Here is an 18,344-nt window from a genome sequence, read left to right as displayed (position 1 = left end):
TGTGGAATTGTGTTACTTGCATGCACAGTCTTTTCATAGCATGTAAAAATGGTTTATGGCTTTAATAAGCATTGTTGATTCCCAGATTTCCAGCCCAGAAGTGTGTTATGAAGTATTCATACTGCGGGGCGGGATCTGGGGACGCAGAAACACGCAGGTGCGATAGCTTGATGGCAGTTCCCGAGCAGCACGCACTGCGCATGCCCGAGAACTGTTGTCACAGCGCAGGCGCCCGACAACATGTAACGGCAAATACAAAAGAAGGAGGTGGTGCAGGGACATGGTAGAGGGGGGTTTATGGACAGCTGGGAGGCGGCGACACTCCATACCTCTGTGACAGAAAGCAGGTATGAGGAACGATTTATAAAAGTCTATATTTTGGTGTTAATGGGGGTCAGAAACAGAAGAGCCACCTTCACAGAATGCAGCCTTAATGCTGCTGAAGGTGGCTCTTTTAGTTAAAAATTCCCAGGGGGGTGACAGGTTCCCTTTAAGGTGGACTCATTTTAACTAATAGAGAGGGTAAAAACCTCATGGTGGTGAACAGGCTCAGCTTTGGTGGCCAGCCTCAAGGACGTTGTAATGGTAACATCAATCAGAGGCGGGCACAGTGGTTAAGCACAGGAGTGAGGATAATAGGGTCAATGGTGCCCCGAAAGTTTACTGGCTCTGCTAGAATGGCAAGCCAGTGTGTGCCACTTTATGGCTGTCTGTCTGGTGCTATATGTCAGACAGCTGGGGATATTACAGTACTAGTGAATCCCAATGTACAGGTACTTCACCTGACTCCTACTGTGATTGTTTTAATCTTGTTATTTAAATAAAGCTGTAGCCATTTTGACAACCAAAATAATGTGATTTTGCTCCAAGAAAATCCGAGTCAATACCAAACCTGTAACAAGCTCAGATGCCCTCCTGAGGAACCACAGGAACCACAATATATGTACATCAGTCCCCTGAATTCACTTTTTTCACATCTAAATACATTGACATCCAGCAGCCAGATGGGATATTTGTCTCTCGCTACTGTATGGAGGAGGGCCCCCGCAGAGTGGCCGAGCCGGAACCAAGGGGACCGCCATCTAGGTTCCTAAGAGAACAGTACCCGGGGAACAAAGGAGGAGAGTGGGCTGCTGAGAGTGACAGGACGGCAAGGGGAGGGGCGAGTATAAAAGGGACAGGGAGCGTGCAGGGGAGTCAGTTGGCTGAACGGCAGACACGAAGCAAGAGACTGCGGGACTTTGGGAGAACCGGAGTGACAGACGGTGACCTGAGAAGAGCCCAGTGGCAGAGGGGAGACTTTCAGTGGCCTGCCGAGAGTAAGCGACGAACCTACCATCCAGAGACTTGCGCTTTACTCCAATCCGGGGTCGCTCCCTGCCCACGGTCTTCCGCAGCTGTTACCGCTGTGCTTCAGTCTGCTGCGGCTGGTCCGCTGCCACTTCAATCCAGCCCGCGGCTGCGGCCTGCCTGCTGCCGCCCTGCCTCAGTCCGCGACCGCGGCCTCTTCATCATCAGCCACAGTGGACGTCACCCCGCTGCAGTCGGCAGTTGGGGCCTACTCCCCGCCTACTGGGGAACTCTTCGCCTAGGCAGTGCACGTGGCCTGCCAACCGCCACTCCTGGAAACTGCGACACAACCCTGCTTGGAGACTTGAGTCTCATTAAACTCGCTCACAAGCCGAACCCCGCTGTGTCTATAGGGGGTCACCTCATCAAAGGACTCCTTCTGGGCCTGTTGTGCCCCAACTCCTCCTGGGCACTGGGGCGCCCGAAGACTACAACAGATCTTCAGCATCTGGGCCCAGCGGCTGCGACGCCAACGCTGCCTCATCAGAGACGTCGAGGGACGTCAGGACGGATAAGTGACACTTTAGAAAATAAGGACCCATAGTCGGCCATATCGCGGCCCTATAGCAACCGGCTGTTGCCGGATTAGTCGTGTTCTCATTGCTTGTTTGTGCATAGTCCCTGCAAGGACAATATCTGTTATTGTTTTGGTTTGGTTGCTTAGCATAGCCCTAGCGGCTCAAATTTATAAAAGTTTCTTTAGTCAAAGTTCAACCCAGTCTCGCGTCTCGTCACTGCATCCTGCGTACCTGCTGTTACGTACACTACTAGACAATTTTAATTAAAATCTCAAAAATATCAAGCACATTTTACAGAATGTGATAGCCAACAATTCTTAGGGCTGCCACTCAAGAGGCGTGATGAAAAATCTATCCCAGCAGGACCTGCATTCCTGGCTTCCGCCATCTCTAGTAGTCTCTGTTATACCTGTCTCAACATGATTGCAGATCTTATCATACTATAGTCACTTACATTTCAATGACTCTTGGCTTCACACACATTTGTTATATTTACAATATTCCATACTATCTCCAAGGAAGTTCAGATGACAAGTACCGTATGTGCAGGTTCATGACCTCCAAAGGTTTTCTTTACATTTTCAAGTCTTTTTGAGAAAAAAATGAAACAGGAAGTCTCCAGGTTATCCCGAAATTATATAAACACCTACTACAATATCAAAGTTCAGTCAACCAACAGTGTACTGCAAAAATACTTTACTTGTTTGTGTAAAATCCACTTGCATTAAATGGTTTTCAGGATTAACGGTATCCTATAACTCGCTCATCACTAGGGGTTTGACCACAGTTCGCCCAATCATCCTATCAATGCTGTGCAGAGTAGTTGGACCCCCCCCCAGCAATCAGGAAGTAATTCGCTATCCTAGGATAAGATATAACGTTTAGGCTAGTTTCACATTAGTGTTTACGGCCGCAGCGTCGGGCTGCGCACGGCCGCCGCTAAGCCCCGCCCCCTGCCGCGCCACCGCCGGTAGCTCCGCCTACAGGTGCATGACACTGCATGCGTCCTGCGTCCCCTATCTTTATCACTGGGGACGCAGGCCGTGCACAGTATGCGTTTGGCGGCGCATGCGTCCTTTTGACGGTGCACCGAGCGCAACCAAAATGCAACATGCGCATACTGCGCACGGCCTGCGTCCCCAGTGATAAAGATAGGGGACGCAGGATGCATGCAGCGTCATGCGCCCGTCGGTGGAGCTACCGGCGGAGGCGCTGCAGGGGGCGGGGCTTAGCAGCGGCCGTGCGCAGCCCGACGCTGCGGCCGTAAACGCTAATGTGAAACTAGCCTTAATAATGTGAAACCCCTTTAAAACAAGGGTTTTATTATTATAGTATATATTTATTGTAGGCTACCTGTTCCTGGAATGAAGGCCAAAGGAAAATGGGGAGACTTCCTGAAAGATTTGGCAAATCTCTTGGAAGGTTTCTTGTGCTTGAGCACAAATGAATAACAAACAGTCCTTTCTTCAGCACAAATGAATAGCAAAACAGTCATTTGTCTGAGTAAGGCAAAGTAATCAAAACTACCTCACTAACTTGGTATTCCAGGCACTTCTCCTGCTCTAGCATAGACTGTCTACCATAGACTGTCTACCATTAACAGTTTTTCTCCAGCTGCAATACAACATACTCTGCTAAGATTACCCAGCTGCCTGTTATTATGCTTGTAAGACACAGACTGGAGTATGTGAGCGACCTTTCCCACCAAGGCTCTTTTGGTTGCTCCTAAATCCCGGACCCAAAATCCAGTCAAATAAAAACTCTGTCATTAACCCAGTGCTACTGGTACAGGTTTTACATTACCAAGGTCAGCTGCTTCAGTGACACATACCTGCCATTCAGGACTTTACCTCTTGATTTCCTACAACACACACATTCACATGAATATATGCAAGGCACTTTGTGCCTATTTGAGAAAAACGTGACAACTTTTGTATATATACTGTATATAAAAGTTGCCAAGCATGGACAAGTACAAAGACATGACCCCAGCTGAAGCTCTAGAGACTGCTAAGCAAAGGCTCACAGCAATCGCTGCAAGACTAGGGAGATACACTAGAGAAGCTGAGGCCAAGAAGATAAATGCCCTGTTCTAAAAAGAACCATCCAAAGTGTACTCCCAACTACATAGCAACAGCACAAAGGCAGCAACTCCACCCATAGCAGAGACTAAACAATACTGGAGGGACATATGGGAGAAGAAAAAAACACACAACACCAGTGCAATGTGGCTACAAGATCTGAGAATGAAACGAAACACAGCAACCACCTAGAGCAAGAACCAGTCACCATTACAGAAGAAGGCATCCAACAGCGGGTCAAGAACATGAAGAGCTGGACAGCACCTGGCCCATACATGATCCACACCTACTGGCTAAAGAAATTAACAGCACAACATGAACGCATGGCAAAGCAGATGAACCAACTGCTGGAGGAAGGCCACCACCCAGGTAGGCTAACACAAGGTAGAACAGTGCTGATCTTGAAGGAGCCTCGTAAAGGAACAGTTCCATCCAACTACCGCCCAATAACCTGCCTTACAACAACATGGAAACTCATAGCCATCAAGCTTCAGAAACATATGAACCAGTATATGAATCAAGCTCAGAAAGGCATTGGGACCGACACCAGAGACTCTAAGCACTAGCTCCTAGTAGATAGAGCAGTCGCTCAAGACTCAAGATCCAGACAGACCAATCCCAGCACAGCCTGGATTGATTACAGGAAAGCCTATGACTCTATGCCAGACACATGGATCTGTGAATGCTTAGCTCTCTACAATGTCAACAGGAAATTAAGAACCTTCCTCAGAAACTCAATGGGGCTATGGAGAACAACATTGGAAGTCAACTCAACACAACTGGCACAGGTGACAATCAAATGCGGCATATACCAAGGTGATGCACTGTCCCCATTGCTGTTCTGCATAGGCTTGAACTCCCTCAGTCAGGTAATTACAGAGTCTGGCTATGGATACAAGTTCAAGATGGAAGCACCATCAGCCACCTCCTCTGCATGGTTGACATCAAGCTGTATGCGAAAAATGAACATGACATCGATTCACTGATCCACCTGACAAGGATCTACAGTGAAGACATCGGGATGTCCTTCGGACTAGAGAAATGCGGTCTGTTTTTTAATAAAGAGAGGCAAGGTAGTCAAGACCAATGGAGTGGAATTACCAGCAGGGCACATAGCAGATGTGTAATAAACTGCAGGTACTGAGGATGTCGCCACGGACCCGAGACAGACCAAGAGTTAAAGGTTTATTTACAGGGATTTTCCCTCCACGAAGGGAGGAGTAGTAGGTGGGTAAATGTGACAGTATAAAACAGTAAAACAACACAATGGAACTATAGAAAGCAATAAAACAGTTATGCAGGTGTTGAAACAGTTAAACTCAGGTAATAATAACTTAGCAGTCCGGGGGAAGCTTGATTGTAGAGTCTACTTCTCCCACGTTGGCACTGACAACAGCGGCGCTTGCAGTCTCTAGAGTCTCTACTCTGAATGAAGTTGGGACCTCAGGGGTCAAAGCAAGGAGCAGGGAGACGCTGCGAACCTGAGTCCCCCCTGCTCTGAGTCTCTGTATGATACCCCGTCTGTCTCTCCGGAGGAACGATGCTGAGCACATTGGGAAGTCTCTTCACCACACTCAGGGCCTTCGGCTTGTCACTGCGGTCCCCGGTACTGCGCTCTCGTGTCACTGTCTCTGCACTGTCAGTGTGGAAGTCTCCTCTAGTCATGGAGGCTACCGGGTCCACGTACACACATACGGCGCTCTCAACGCCTCCTACTTCAGTCTCAATCCCTTGATGGTGGTTCTCTTTCTCTGGGAGCGCGGTGCTGCAGCCTGCTCTCTGTCCCGCGTGCTCTGCTTTTGCGCCCTCACCCTGCACAGCTTCCTGTCCACCGCCCCTTACCTTTTGTCACTGCCCCCCATGGTCACATGGTACAGTCGGTCCAGGCCAGAAAGTCTCCCCCCCCTCCGGCAACCCTGCTACCTGGCTAGGTGGTTCCGGACACGGAGCAGGAGAGGTAACTCCTTTTGGGCACTTCTTCCTCTTCACCCTCTTACAGATGTACTGACATGCTACAAGTATCTTGGCATCCCACGGGGATACGTTAACCATGATGAGGAGGCAAGGAAAGCAGCAACATCCAAATACCATCAAAGGGTACGACAGGTTCTGAAGAGCCAGCTCAATGGGAAGAATAAAATCTGCACCATCAATACATATGGCCTGTCAGTTATCAGATACCCTGCTGGCAGAGTGTGCTGGCCAAAAGAAGAGATGGAAGCTGCAGATGTGAAGACACGAAAGCTCCTCACAATGCATGGAGGTCTCCACCCTAAGTCTAGCACCCAAAGATGGTATACCAACAGAAAGGAGGGTGGTCGAGGCTTGATAAGCATCCAAGCCACCATCACGGATGAAACAAGGAGTATTGAGGAATACAGTACATCAGAAGAATGGCGCCAAAGTTGAGATTCTGAGAGAAAGTTTAAGGCAGCAACAACAACAGATCTGCAAGGAAGAACAGGAACATGAAGTGCCATGGCAAGACAAGCCGCTGCATGGGATGTACCATGGACAGAGATGGCTGACATGGAGAAATCCTAACAATGGCTGGAGAAAGCTGGACTCCGAGACAGCACAGAGGCACTAATAGCAGCACAAGAGCAAGCACTAAGTACCAGATCCATAGAAGCAGGAATCTACCACACAAGACAAGACCCAAGGTGCAAACTATGCAAAGAAACCTCAGAAACCGTCCAACACATAGTGTCAGGATGCAAAATGCAAGGAGGAACAGCGTATACTGAACGCCACAACCAAGTAGCAGAAATTGTATACAGGAACATCTGCATAACATATGGGGCTCCTAAGTCCATGTGGGAGACCCCAGAAAAAGTGGTGGAGAGTGAAAGGGCTAAAATCCTGTGGGACTTCAAGATCCAGACGGATAAGCAGGTGTTGGCTAACCAACCAGACATTGTCATAGTAGACAATGATCAGAAGACAGCAATGATAATAGATGTGGCAGTGCCAAGTGACACCAACATCAGAAAGAAGGAATATGAGAAGCTGGAGAAATACCAGGGCCTCAAAGGAGAACTGGAAAAGATGAGGAAGGTGAAGGCAACAGTGATTCCAGTGGTGATAAGAGCACTTGGAGCAGTGACCCATAAGTTGGAAGAATGGCTACAACAGATCCCAGAAGCAACATCTGAGCTCTCTGTCCAGAAATAAGAAATACTGGGAACAACTAAGATCCTGCGCAGAACCCTCAAACTCACAAGCCTCTGGTAGAGGACCCGAGAATGAGAAAGGACAACAAAAACCAACCCTATTGGGAGGTGAGAAGGAAGATATATATATATGAAAATGTCATTGTCAACGACAACAATCAGTGTTCATTTTTTGTAAGATTATAAGACTTGATTGACTGCTTTGTGTAATAAGACCACACTTCTTCATACATACAGTAAGGCCTAAATGTAGCCATAGACATGTTTTATGTAGGTTATTGATCCCAACTCCAGTATTTAGGAAAGAAATTAAACCTAGATAATGCATTAAGAGGTGAATGGATAATCTTGTCCACACTGTCACTGCTTGTTCCATAATACTTTTTTGTTGAAAAGAATAAGATCTTAGAATCTTTTTGTTTTTCAAATATAAAAAAGATCAAAGTCACAATGAATCTACATAGATTAACAGTATATAGTAAAAATGCTTGAAAATAATTATATTTATGTGAAAAATGTGTACATATCTACTATCTTGACTTGGACGCTAATTTCAGTATCATGGGCACACTGTAATCAGAAAGGTCATGGTAGTTTAAGGTATTACATTAACAAGACTGCATTGATAAAGGAGCTGCCAAGAAACCAATGACCTCACTCTGGGAACAGTTGGCACTGCAGGTGTAGGAGGGTACATAGAGGCTTCTGAAAATCCCAAAGTCACTGCCAACTGTATAATTGATAATACCATGAACTGTAGTGATTGGTTTACCTAATACGAGTCCGTTGACTTAGCACATGGATGTTATATGCATCAGTCACTTATTGAGAAGTGTTTGGATACATCATTTCTTGAATTCTAGTGATCGCTCTAAATCAACACCTATATGTAGCTACAGTTGTGCTCAAAACTTTACATACCCCAGAAGAAATTTTGCTTTCTTGGCCTTTTTTCAGGGAATATGAATAATAACACCAAAACTTTTTCTCCACTCATGATTAGTGCTTGGGTGAAGCCATTTATTGTCAAACTACTGTGTTTTCTCTTTTTAATCCATAATGACAACCCAAAACATCAAAATGACCCTGATCAAAAGTTTACATACCTTGGTGATTTTGGGCCTGATAACATGTACAGAAGGTGACACAAATGGGTTTGAATGGCTACTAAAGGTAACATCTTCACCTGTGACCTGTTTGCTTGTAATCAGTGTGTGTGCATAAAATCTGAATGAGTTGCTGGGATCCAGACAGACTCTTGCATCTTTCATCCAGCCATTGACGTTTCTGGATTGTGAATCATGCGGAAAGCAAAAGAATTGTCAACAGATCTACAGGAAAAGATAGATGGACTGCATAAAACAGGTAAGGGATAAAAAAAAGATTTCCAAGGAATTTATAATGCCAGTCAGCAGCATTCAAACTGTGATTAACAAATGGAAAATCAGGGGCTCTGCAAAAACAAACCATGTTCAGGTAGACCAACAAAAATTTCATCCACAACTGCCAGGAAAATTGTTAGGGATGCAAAGAAAAACCCACAAATAACATTAGCTGAAATACTGGACTCTCTGAAAACTAACAGTGTGGCTGTTATCAAAATGCACAATAAGAAAGTACTTAAAGAAAAATGGGCTGCATGGTCGAAACAGCACAGAGACAAGTCTCAAAACTTCTGGAAAAAGGTAAGATGGAGTGATGAGACCAAAATTAAACATTTTGACCATAACCATAAACGTTACATTTGGAAAGAGGTTAACAAGGCCTATGATTCAAGGTACACCATTCCTACTGTAAAGCACGGAGGTGGATCGCTGATGTTTTGGGGATTTGTGAGCTACAAAGGCACAAGAAACTTGGTCAAAGTTGAAGGAAAGATGAATGCAGCATGTTATCAGCAAATACTGGAGGCAAATTTGCAATCATCAGCTTGGAAGCGTACTTGGATGTTTCAACATGACAACAATCCATAACACAAGGCCAAGTCGACCTGTCATTGCCTACGGCAGAACAAAGTGAAGGTTCTGGAGTGGCCATCTCAGTCTCCTGACCTCAATATTACCGAGCCACTCTGGGGAGATCTCAAGTGCGCAGTTCATGCAACACCCCAGGAATTTACAGGAATTGGAGGCTTTTTGCCAAGACGAGTGGGCAGCTTTACCATCTGAGAAAATAAAGAACCTCATCCACAACTATCACAAAAGACTTCAATCTGTCATTGATGTTAGTGGGGGCAATACACGGTATTAAGAAATGGGGTATGTGAACTTTGGATCAGGGTCATTTGGATGTCTTTTGTTGTCATTATGATTTAAAAAGAGAAAACACAGTAGTTTGACAATAAATGGCTTCGCCCAACCACTAACCATGAGTGGGGAAAAAAGTTTGATGTTATCATTCATATTCTCTGAAAAAAGGCCAAGAAAGCAAAAATTCTTCCTGGGTATGTAAAGGTCTGAGCACAACTGTATGTAGGAAAATGGTTTTCCAGTGCTCCGAATCCGAATGTGATCCACCTATTTTTGCCTTCTTAATCATTACACATTATTCTGCTGTCACAGATCATCCCCTGGATATCCTTTTTTATATTGGCCTAGCTAAAAAAAAATCAGGCCAATCTAAACATTCACCAGAGGGAAGCGTTAAAAGAATATGGAAAAATAACTAAAGCAAAGCCTAACAAGAAACCAACATTTCACCTTGGCTTGAAAATGCATGGTGCACAAGCAGGTGCAGGAAGGAAGCTGGACGGTGGACAGAATGATGGACTTTAGGCTCCTTGGCTCATAATCCAGCAGGGTGTCCTTTGAATGAACCTTTTTTAGGTGAATAACCATTCCAGAATGAGTCATATTATTATCATGAAGTAAGGTGTCAGCACTACGTCATTCCAGATGGTGTAGGGTTCCATGTATTTGTGTCTGTCTCCATCTACAACCAACGGCATGGTGCCTCCATGTTACTTTTTGTACTGATAACAGGTAAAGTGAACTTATTTTGTCATTTGCAGACCATTTTCTCATGCCTTGGGGCTCATATATTCCTTATGGTTCTTTTCACTGGTGACCAAAATGTCTAGAATGAACTTAATAAGAGTAATTCAGACCAAGCATTGAGTGCCCAACTGAATGTGATACTGTTACTAAAAAGCAGAAAATCCCTGCGATCTGGTAACTATCAGTGCTCCAGCATATTTAGCTAATTTCCGTTTTCTGGGTTTACACTTGACTGACAGCAAACAATATACTGTCCTTATTACGGATGAAGACTGTAACAATATCCTAAGCCAGGGCAAAAGGAGAAGCTTATTGCTCAGACAATGCTCCTCACCCAGACACAAACTGCTCCGAGGCTTCCTAACAAATGTATCCTTTATACGTCAGGCTCCTAAACTTCACACGGTATAACAGTGCCACCTGCAAGAATCAAATGTTATTATGTGTGCCACCTTCGATAACCAAATGTTATTATGTGTGCCACCTACCATAACCAAATGTTATTATGTGTGCCACCTGCGATAGCCAGATGTTATTATGCATGCCACCTGCGATAGCCAGATGTTATTATGCATGCCACCTGCGATAGCCAGATATTATGCATGCCACCTGCGATAGCCAGATGTTATTATGCATGCCACCTGCGATAGCCAGATGTTAGTATGTGTGCCACCTGTGATAACCAAATGTTATTATGTGGGCCACCTGCGATAGCCAGATGTTAGTATGTGTGCCACCTGCAATAGCCAGATGTTATTATGCATGCCACCTGCGATAGCCAGATGTTATTATGCATGCCACCTGCGATAGCCAGATGTTATTATGCATGCCACCTGCGATAGCCAGATGTTATTATGCATGCCACCTGCGATAGCCAGATGTTAGTATGTGTGCCACCTGCGATAGCCAGATGTTATTATGCGTGCCACCTGCGATAGCCAGATGTTATTATGCATGCCACCTGCGATAGCCAGATGTTATTATGCATGCCACCTGCGATAGCCAGATGTTATTATGCATGCCACCTGCGATAGCCAGATGTTATTATGCATGCCACCTGCGATAGCCAGATGTTATTATGCGTGCCACCTGCGATAGCCAGATGTTAGTATGTGTGCCACCTGCGATAACCAAATGTTATTATGTGTGCCCCCTACCATAACCAAATGATAATATGTGTGCCACCTGCGATAGCCAGATGTTATTATGCATGCCACCTGCGATAGCCAGATGTTAGTATGTGTGCCACCTGCGATAATGAAATGTTATTATGTGTGCCACCTGCGATTACCAAATGTTAATATAGTGTGCCACCTGCGATAACCAAATGTTATTATGTGTGGCACCTGCGTGAACCCATTGTAGGAAATGTAAAAATGACGCCAGTGCCCAGAGTAGCTGGCAGGGAACACCCATGCATAGAATGTTCAGCACATTAGTCATTATTTAAGAGACATAGTAAGATAACCACTATATATGTGCACTTTTTGCACGTGCACCATTCACTAGATACCAGACACCTTAGGAAAACTTCCGGTTTGGCCTCAACAAACCAAAATCTCTCTATCTTCGCAGGTTGTATTGATAGAAATTAGGGAAACTACGGGGAACTTTATTGGCTTGTACGTGGCTCGCCCATACAGTAGCGCATAATCTCTGCCTTCTGAGCGCGCTTGTCATTTTATGAACTATCGGTGGTGATCTCAGGACTAAGACCACTACTGATCCACTGCACATTTAAAGAGCTAAGACATATTAAACAGTTGAAAAATGCACAAATTTTGGCAAATGTTATTTTTACACCAAAAGATGGGACCCTTTCGTCCCTCTTGCCACTTTTAGAGGGACAGGGCTTAACAGTAGAGATGAGTGAATTTGATTGGGTCAGGGCTTATTCAGCAAGCTATAGCACTTACCGAATAAGCTGCAGAGAGAACCCGGCTTCCTGGATCGCGCTGGCTGATCAGCTGTTCGGCTCGGCAGGTGCATGTGTCGCGGCTATTTGACAGTCATGACACATGCATGGAGAGCCCAACAAACAGGCTCTCCATGCATGTGCTGTGACTGTCACGCAGCTGCGACACATGCAGCTGCCAAGCCAAAGAGCTGATCAGCCCAGCCCAGCCGATCCAGGAAGCCGGGTTCTCTCTGCAGCTTATTCGGTAAGTGCTATAGCTTGCTGAATAAGCCCTGACCCGATGAAATGCGCTTATCTCTACTTAACAGCAGGGAGAATGGCCAATTGTTGTCCAACAGATTTCGTTTAATTTAGAGCAGAAATTGATATACGGTAACTTATGCCGCATATCTATGCCTGGTCAAAGCTGGCGAGTGTTTTCAATTCAGAATGTGAATAACATGAGATGTGTCACATTTTTAAGAGTTGGGCACTACTGATAAGGGAAGGTGCTTGGAAAATGTGTTATCTGGGCATGCTCAGGTTCTAACGGTCAGACTTCAGTGTGCTCGAAAAATATGTTTGAGTCCCTGCACCTGCATGTCTCACGGCTGTTCGGCAGCCACAACACAAGCAGGGATTGTCTATTTGTGAGGCGATCCCTACATGTGTTACGGCTGTCGAACAGCAGTGAGACATGCAGTCGTGAGAATTCGAACGTATTCGAGAATGCCGAAGACACACGGCTAGCACCCAAGCACGATCTTATCCACACACGCTCGCTCATCGCTATGGGACACCACTTTATGGTGTTGGTCTAGGCATTATTGCTGGGTAAAACTACTTGACATCTATAAAGGTTTAGCAACAGAAACTCTTTTAAGAGAAAATGTAATTAATCAAAATGATCTTCTGACATGTCCTAGGTCAATGAAGCCCTCAGGGTCCATATTTTTCGAGAATGGGTGTGAAGCGGAGGTTCTAGCTACAGTCTCTAAACCTCTTTCTCAAACATTTGAATCCTATCACCACTGGTGTAAATTACACTTTATTTCCAATGTGTAGGAGAATTGTGCTGAATAAGTTTAGACACTTATAAAGTTTTGGGAAGTGGGGTAAGTCTGAGCCCCAGGAATTACATGGGATGTCCAAAGATCAGATTTGGTCTATTTTTGAAGAGCAGGAACAAAGCTGAAATTCTAGAAATCCCTCTCAAACTCAAAAACTCTAAAATCCTTAAAACCTTGTATGGAGTTTCTGCTCCAAAAACTTAGCAAAACGCCTCAGTGTGCACAAAGCATAAGGAGCATTACTCATTTAACCCTTGTAATCCTGACCTTCCAAGTTTGGATGGAATTGTGCATTATCTTAATGATAAGGAATGGGTGCATGACTATTGTAACCTGCACAACCAGGCATTTTCTACTTTCTCCTAGATTCTGCTAACCATTAACTGGCAGCAGTCTTGCGTTTCCTTGCAGACAGTGGTAGTATCATGAGGAATTTAAAGAGACCAGGATGTTGACAACTAAAACTAAAGACATTTAGAAGACTGAGAACACAAGAATCTCATAGGAATCTATCCCGGGGGGAGTTAGTTGTTCCTTAATGACTACAACCCCCAGAACCTGCAGGTGTCCTATCTGTCAACACATCTGCATGCCTCATTCCACACACATCTGCCAGGAGGACTGACTCAGACACACCTTCACCCTCAGCCTTATCTTCCGCTTACTATCCCTGGCCAGTTATACTAGGTGTGATCTGTGCTGTGGGGTCAGTCCAGGGTGTCCCATGGGGTCCTGGACACTACAGGGTGGCACCTGTCACTGGCTGATAGAGAAGGTCAGATGTCTCCTGCTCAGATCACTATAGAAGGCAACCTGGAGAAGTTAGAAATGTCTAAGGCCTTACCAGACAAGCCCTTCTGTCTGCCCTGAATCACATAGCACCATGATTGGAGTAATATGTTACTATCCTGGGAAAGTGTCCCTGTGGCCAAATATTGCACAATGTCCTATGATTGCGTTGTTACATTGTCCGGCATGGGAATAAGGATTTTATACTGACACTGCTGATTGTACCAGAGTACCAATGTCACTATCAAGTATATCAGTGTTCTTTATTAGTAAGTACACCAATGTTATTAGTAAGTATGGCAATATCATTAATAAGTACACCCATGTAATTAGTAAGTAAACCATTGTCATTGTCAAGTATATCAATGTCATTAATGAGTACACCAGTGTCATTAGTAAGTATATCAATAGCATTAATAAGTACACCAGTGTCATTAACAAGCATATATTTAGCAATTCATCTAATCTAGATATTATATCTATGTATCCCATATCTATCTATCTCGTGCATACACCCTTCAGGAGAAACTCCCGCCTCCAGAACAATTACAGACGTCCAAATCAATGTCATTTAACCTTATATTCCACAACCTGCAGCAGGTGCTGGGCATTGTAGTGCTCCTCAGGTGGTGACAGCAGCTTACCTTCCGTCGTAGTCCCCGGCAGCATGCACGTACAGGGAGCAGGCAATGATGAACTTTACAGCTTGTTCCATGGCCACGTGAAGGATAAGTAGTTCCAGTCAGTGTCCGATCTGGGCCAGGTGTGGGGGGCACACAGGTGGGGGGCACACAGGTGAAGGAGCCCTGGCTTCCCCTAGCAGCCCGCAGTGTGTGTCCGTGCGGTTCCCTGTGGGGAGCAGCAGTCGACACTTCACAGCTCCGCTCCCTCCCTGGGCTGTGTGTAAGGAGGAGCCGCCTCAGCAGCACACACTGCACACCCTCAGTGCCAGCGCGTCACCCCTCACCTTCCCCTCAGTCTCCATCTACACACCGGCGGGAGCTGGCACGGTCCTTACGCACTGCCTGCCTGCGTGTATACTGTCTCCCGTATACAGTGTGTGCTGTCTCCCGTATACTGTGTGCTGTCTCCCGTATACAGTGTGTGCTGTCTCCTGTATACTGTGTGTGCTGTCTCCTGTATACTGTGTGCTGTCTCCTGTATACAGTGTGTGCTGTCTCCCGTATACTGTGTGCTGTCTCCCGTATACTGTGTGTGCTGTCTCCTGTATACAGTGTGTGCTGTCTCCTGTATACAGTGTGTGCTGTCTCCTGTATACTGTGTGCTGTCTCCTGTATACAGTGTGTGCTGTCTCCCGTATACTGTGTGTGCTGTCTCCCGTATACTGTGTGCTGTCTCCTGTATACTGTGTGCTGTCTCCCGTATACTGTGTGTGCTGTCTCCCGTATGTGAACCCGTGTCGATATCCTGTTTCTCCCCTCTCTGAGTTTCTGCTGCATACACCGGTTTCCATTATTCCTCCTGCTTCTGGCTGTTTGTGTTGCTCTAACCTGCATTTGTTGTACACGTATGCTGTTGCTGCTCTGCAAATACCCGAGACTTCCTACCCAGGCCTCCCTGGATGAGTTACTATATTATTTGAACTGGCTTACATATATTTATCCGTGTATGAACTAGACAAGAACTTACTTGTTTTCAAGCATCCTCAAGTGTAACTGTGCTTCACAGACTGCTCCGTTGATTACATTTTCCTCTGAGGTTACCTACAGATTCTGTTAAGTTGTATTCAAGATCTACACTGTGTGTTTATACACTTTGATGTTTTCCCTGCACCTGTTAGAAACACCGTATGTGATAATATATGTACCACCTACAGTGGGGGAAAAAGTGTTTAGTCAGCCACCAATTGTGCAAGTTGTCCCACTTAAAAAGTTGAGAGAGGCATGTAATTGACATCACAGGTAGACCACAACTATGAGAGACAAAATGAGAAAACAAATCCAGAAAATCACCTTGTCTGATTTGGCAAGATTTATTTTGCAAATTATGGTGTAAAATAAGTATTTGGTCACCTAAAAACATGCATGATTTCTGGCTCTCACAGACTGTAACTTCTTCTTTAAGAGGCTCCTTTGTCCTCCACTCATTACCTGTAGCAATGGCATCTGTTTGAACTTGTTATCAGTATAAAAGACACCTGCCCATAACCTCAAACAGTCACACTCCAAACTCTACTATGGTGAAGACCAAAGAGCTGTCAAAGGACACCAGAAACAAAATTGTAGCCCTGCACCAGGCTGGGAAGACTGAATCTGCAATAGGCAAGCAGCTTGGCGTGATAAAATCAACTGTGGGAGCAATATTAAGAAAATGGAAGACATACAAGACCACTGATAATCTTCTTTGATCTGGGGCTCCACACAAGATCTCACCCCGTGGAGTCAAAATGATCACAAGAACGGTGAGCAAAAATCCCAGAACCACATGGGGGACCTAGTGAATGACCTGCATAGAGCTGGGACCACTGCAACAAAGGCTACCATCAGTAACACACTACGCTGCCAGGGACCCAGATCCTGCAGTTTCAGATGTGTAACCCCTGCTTAAGCCAGTACATGTCCGGGCCCTTCTGTAGTTTGCTAGAGAGCATTTAGATTATTCAGAATAGTATTGGGAGAATGTCATATGGTCTGATGAAACCAAAGTAGAACTGTTCGGTAGAAACAAAACTCGTTGTGTTTGGAGGAGACAGAATGCTGAGTTGCAGCCAAAGAACACCATACCTACTGTGAACCTTGGGGTTTGCAACATCATGCTTTGGGGCTGTTTTTCTGCGAAGGGACAAGAATGACTGATCTGTGTACATGAAAAAATTAATGGGGCCATGTATCGTGAGATTTTGAGTAGAAACCTCCTTCCATCAGCAAGGGCATTGAAGATGAAACATGATAATGATTTCAAGCACACCACCAGGGCAATGAAGGAGTGGCTTTGTAAGAAGCATATGAAGGTCCTGAAGTGGCCAAGCCATTCTCCAGATCGCAACCCCATAGAAAACCTTTGGAGGGATTTGAAAATCCGTGTTGCCCAGCGACAGGCCCCAAACATCACTGCTTTAGAGGAGATCTGCATGGAAGAATGGGCCAACATACCACCAACAGTGTGTGCCAACCTTGTGAAGACTTACAGAAAACGTTTGCTCTCTGTTATTGCCAACAAAGGATATATAACAAAATATTGAGATGAACTTTTGTTAATGACCAAATACTTCTGTTCTGTAAACCGAAGTTTATAATGTAGAGCCATAAAAATAAATCACTTTTTCCACAAAAATGATCTTTAACCCCCAATTTTTTATTTTCCCAAGGGTAAGAAGAGAAATTGGACCCCAAAAGTTATTGTGTAATTTGTCCTGAGTATGCTGATACCCCATATGTGGGTGTAAATAACTGTTTAGAGGCATGGCAGAGCGCGAAAGGGAAGGAGTGTCGTTTAACTTTTTCAATGCAAAATTGGCTGGAATTAAGATTGGACACTGTCGTGTTTGGAGAGCCCCTGATGTGCCTAAACAGTGGAAACCCCCACATGTGACACCATTTTGGAAACTAGAACCCCCAAGGAACTTATTTAGATGTGTGGTGAGCACTTTGAACCCCCAAGTGCTTCACAGAAGTTTATAACGTAGAGCTGTGAAAATAAAAAAATCATATTGTTTTCACAAAAATAATCTTTTCGCCCCCAATTTTTAATTTTCTCAAGGGTAACAGGAGAAATTGGACCCCAAAATTTGTTGAGCAATTTCTCTTCAATATGCCGATACTCCATATGTAGGGGAATATTACTTTTGAGGCACAGTGAAAAGCTCAGAAGGGAAGAGGCACCATATTGGAGTTCAGATTTTGCTGGAATGGTTTGAGGGTGCCATGTCACATTGGCAGAGCCCCTGAGGTGCTAGAACAACAGAAACCACCTATATGTGAACTCATTTTACAAACTACACTCCCAAATGAATTCATATAGGGGTGCAGTGATCATATTAACACCACATGTGCGTCATAGAATTTTATACCACTGAGCGGTGAAGAAAGAATAAATTACATTTTTACCACTATAATGTTGTTTTAGTTTTTATATTTTCAAAGGGCTAATAGGAAGTTTTTTTTTTACAACAAACTGAGGTCTATTTTTTTCTGGGTGTGCCAATAACCTACATGTAATCAGGAAATATTTTTCAAGCACAGTGCAAAGCTCAGAAGGCAAGGAGTGCCAGATTTTACTGTTATGGATTGCAGGTGCCATGACCCACTCGGAGAGCTCATGAGGTGCCATAACAGCAGAAAAAAAACTCCACAAGTGAGACAATTTTGGAAACTAGACCCTCCAAGGAATTTATCTAGATGTGAGGTGAGCAGAGCACTTTTAACCCCTCAAATACTTCACAGAAGCTTATAATGTAGAGCCATAAAAATAAAAAAAAATCATATTTTTTCCACAAAAATTATCTTTTTG

General features: G+C 44.8%; 1 protein-coding gene across 6 annotated transcripts in view; it reads right to left on the bottom strand.

Moving 5' to 3' along the window:
- NPNT (nephronectin) overlaps positions 1–14,781 on the bottom strand; it is a 148,801-nt gene extending 134,020 nt beyond the window's left edge. For 5 of the 6 annotated variants that reach the window (XR_012231508.1, XM_073571824.1, XM_073571827.1 and 2 more), the window contains exon 1: positions 14,519–14,781. Coding sequence is in view for 5 of the 6 variants with exons in the window: in XM_073571824.1 (XP_073427925.1) it covers positions 14,519–14,589 (71 nt within the window). In the remaining variant the exon portion in view is untranslated. The remainder of the gene's footprint in view (positions 1–14,518) is intronic. The other variant, XM_073571828.1, reaches the window with a different exon arrangement.
- Between the last annotated feature and the right edge of the window lie 3,563 nt (positions 14,782–18,344).

The sequence above is a fragment of the Dendrobates tinctorius genome, unplaced genomic scaffold (genome assembly GCF_039654945.1).
Source record: "Dendrobates tinctorius isolate UK_male_01 unplaced genomic scaffold, ASM3965494v1 ptg000030l, whole genome shotgun sequence".
Lineage (NCBI taxonomy): Eukaryota > Metazoa > Chordata > Amphibia > Anura > Dendrobatidae > Dendrobates > Dendrobates tinctorius.
Note: the sequence above shows the minus strand (reverse complement) of the source record. Positions and strands in the feature narration are given on the sequence as shown.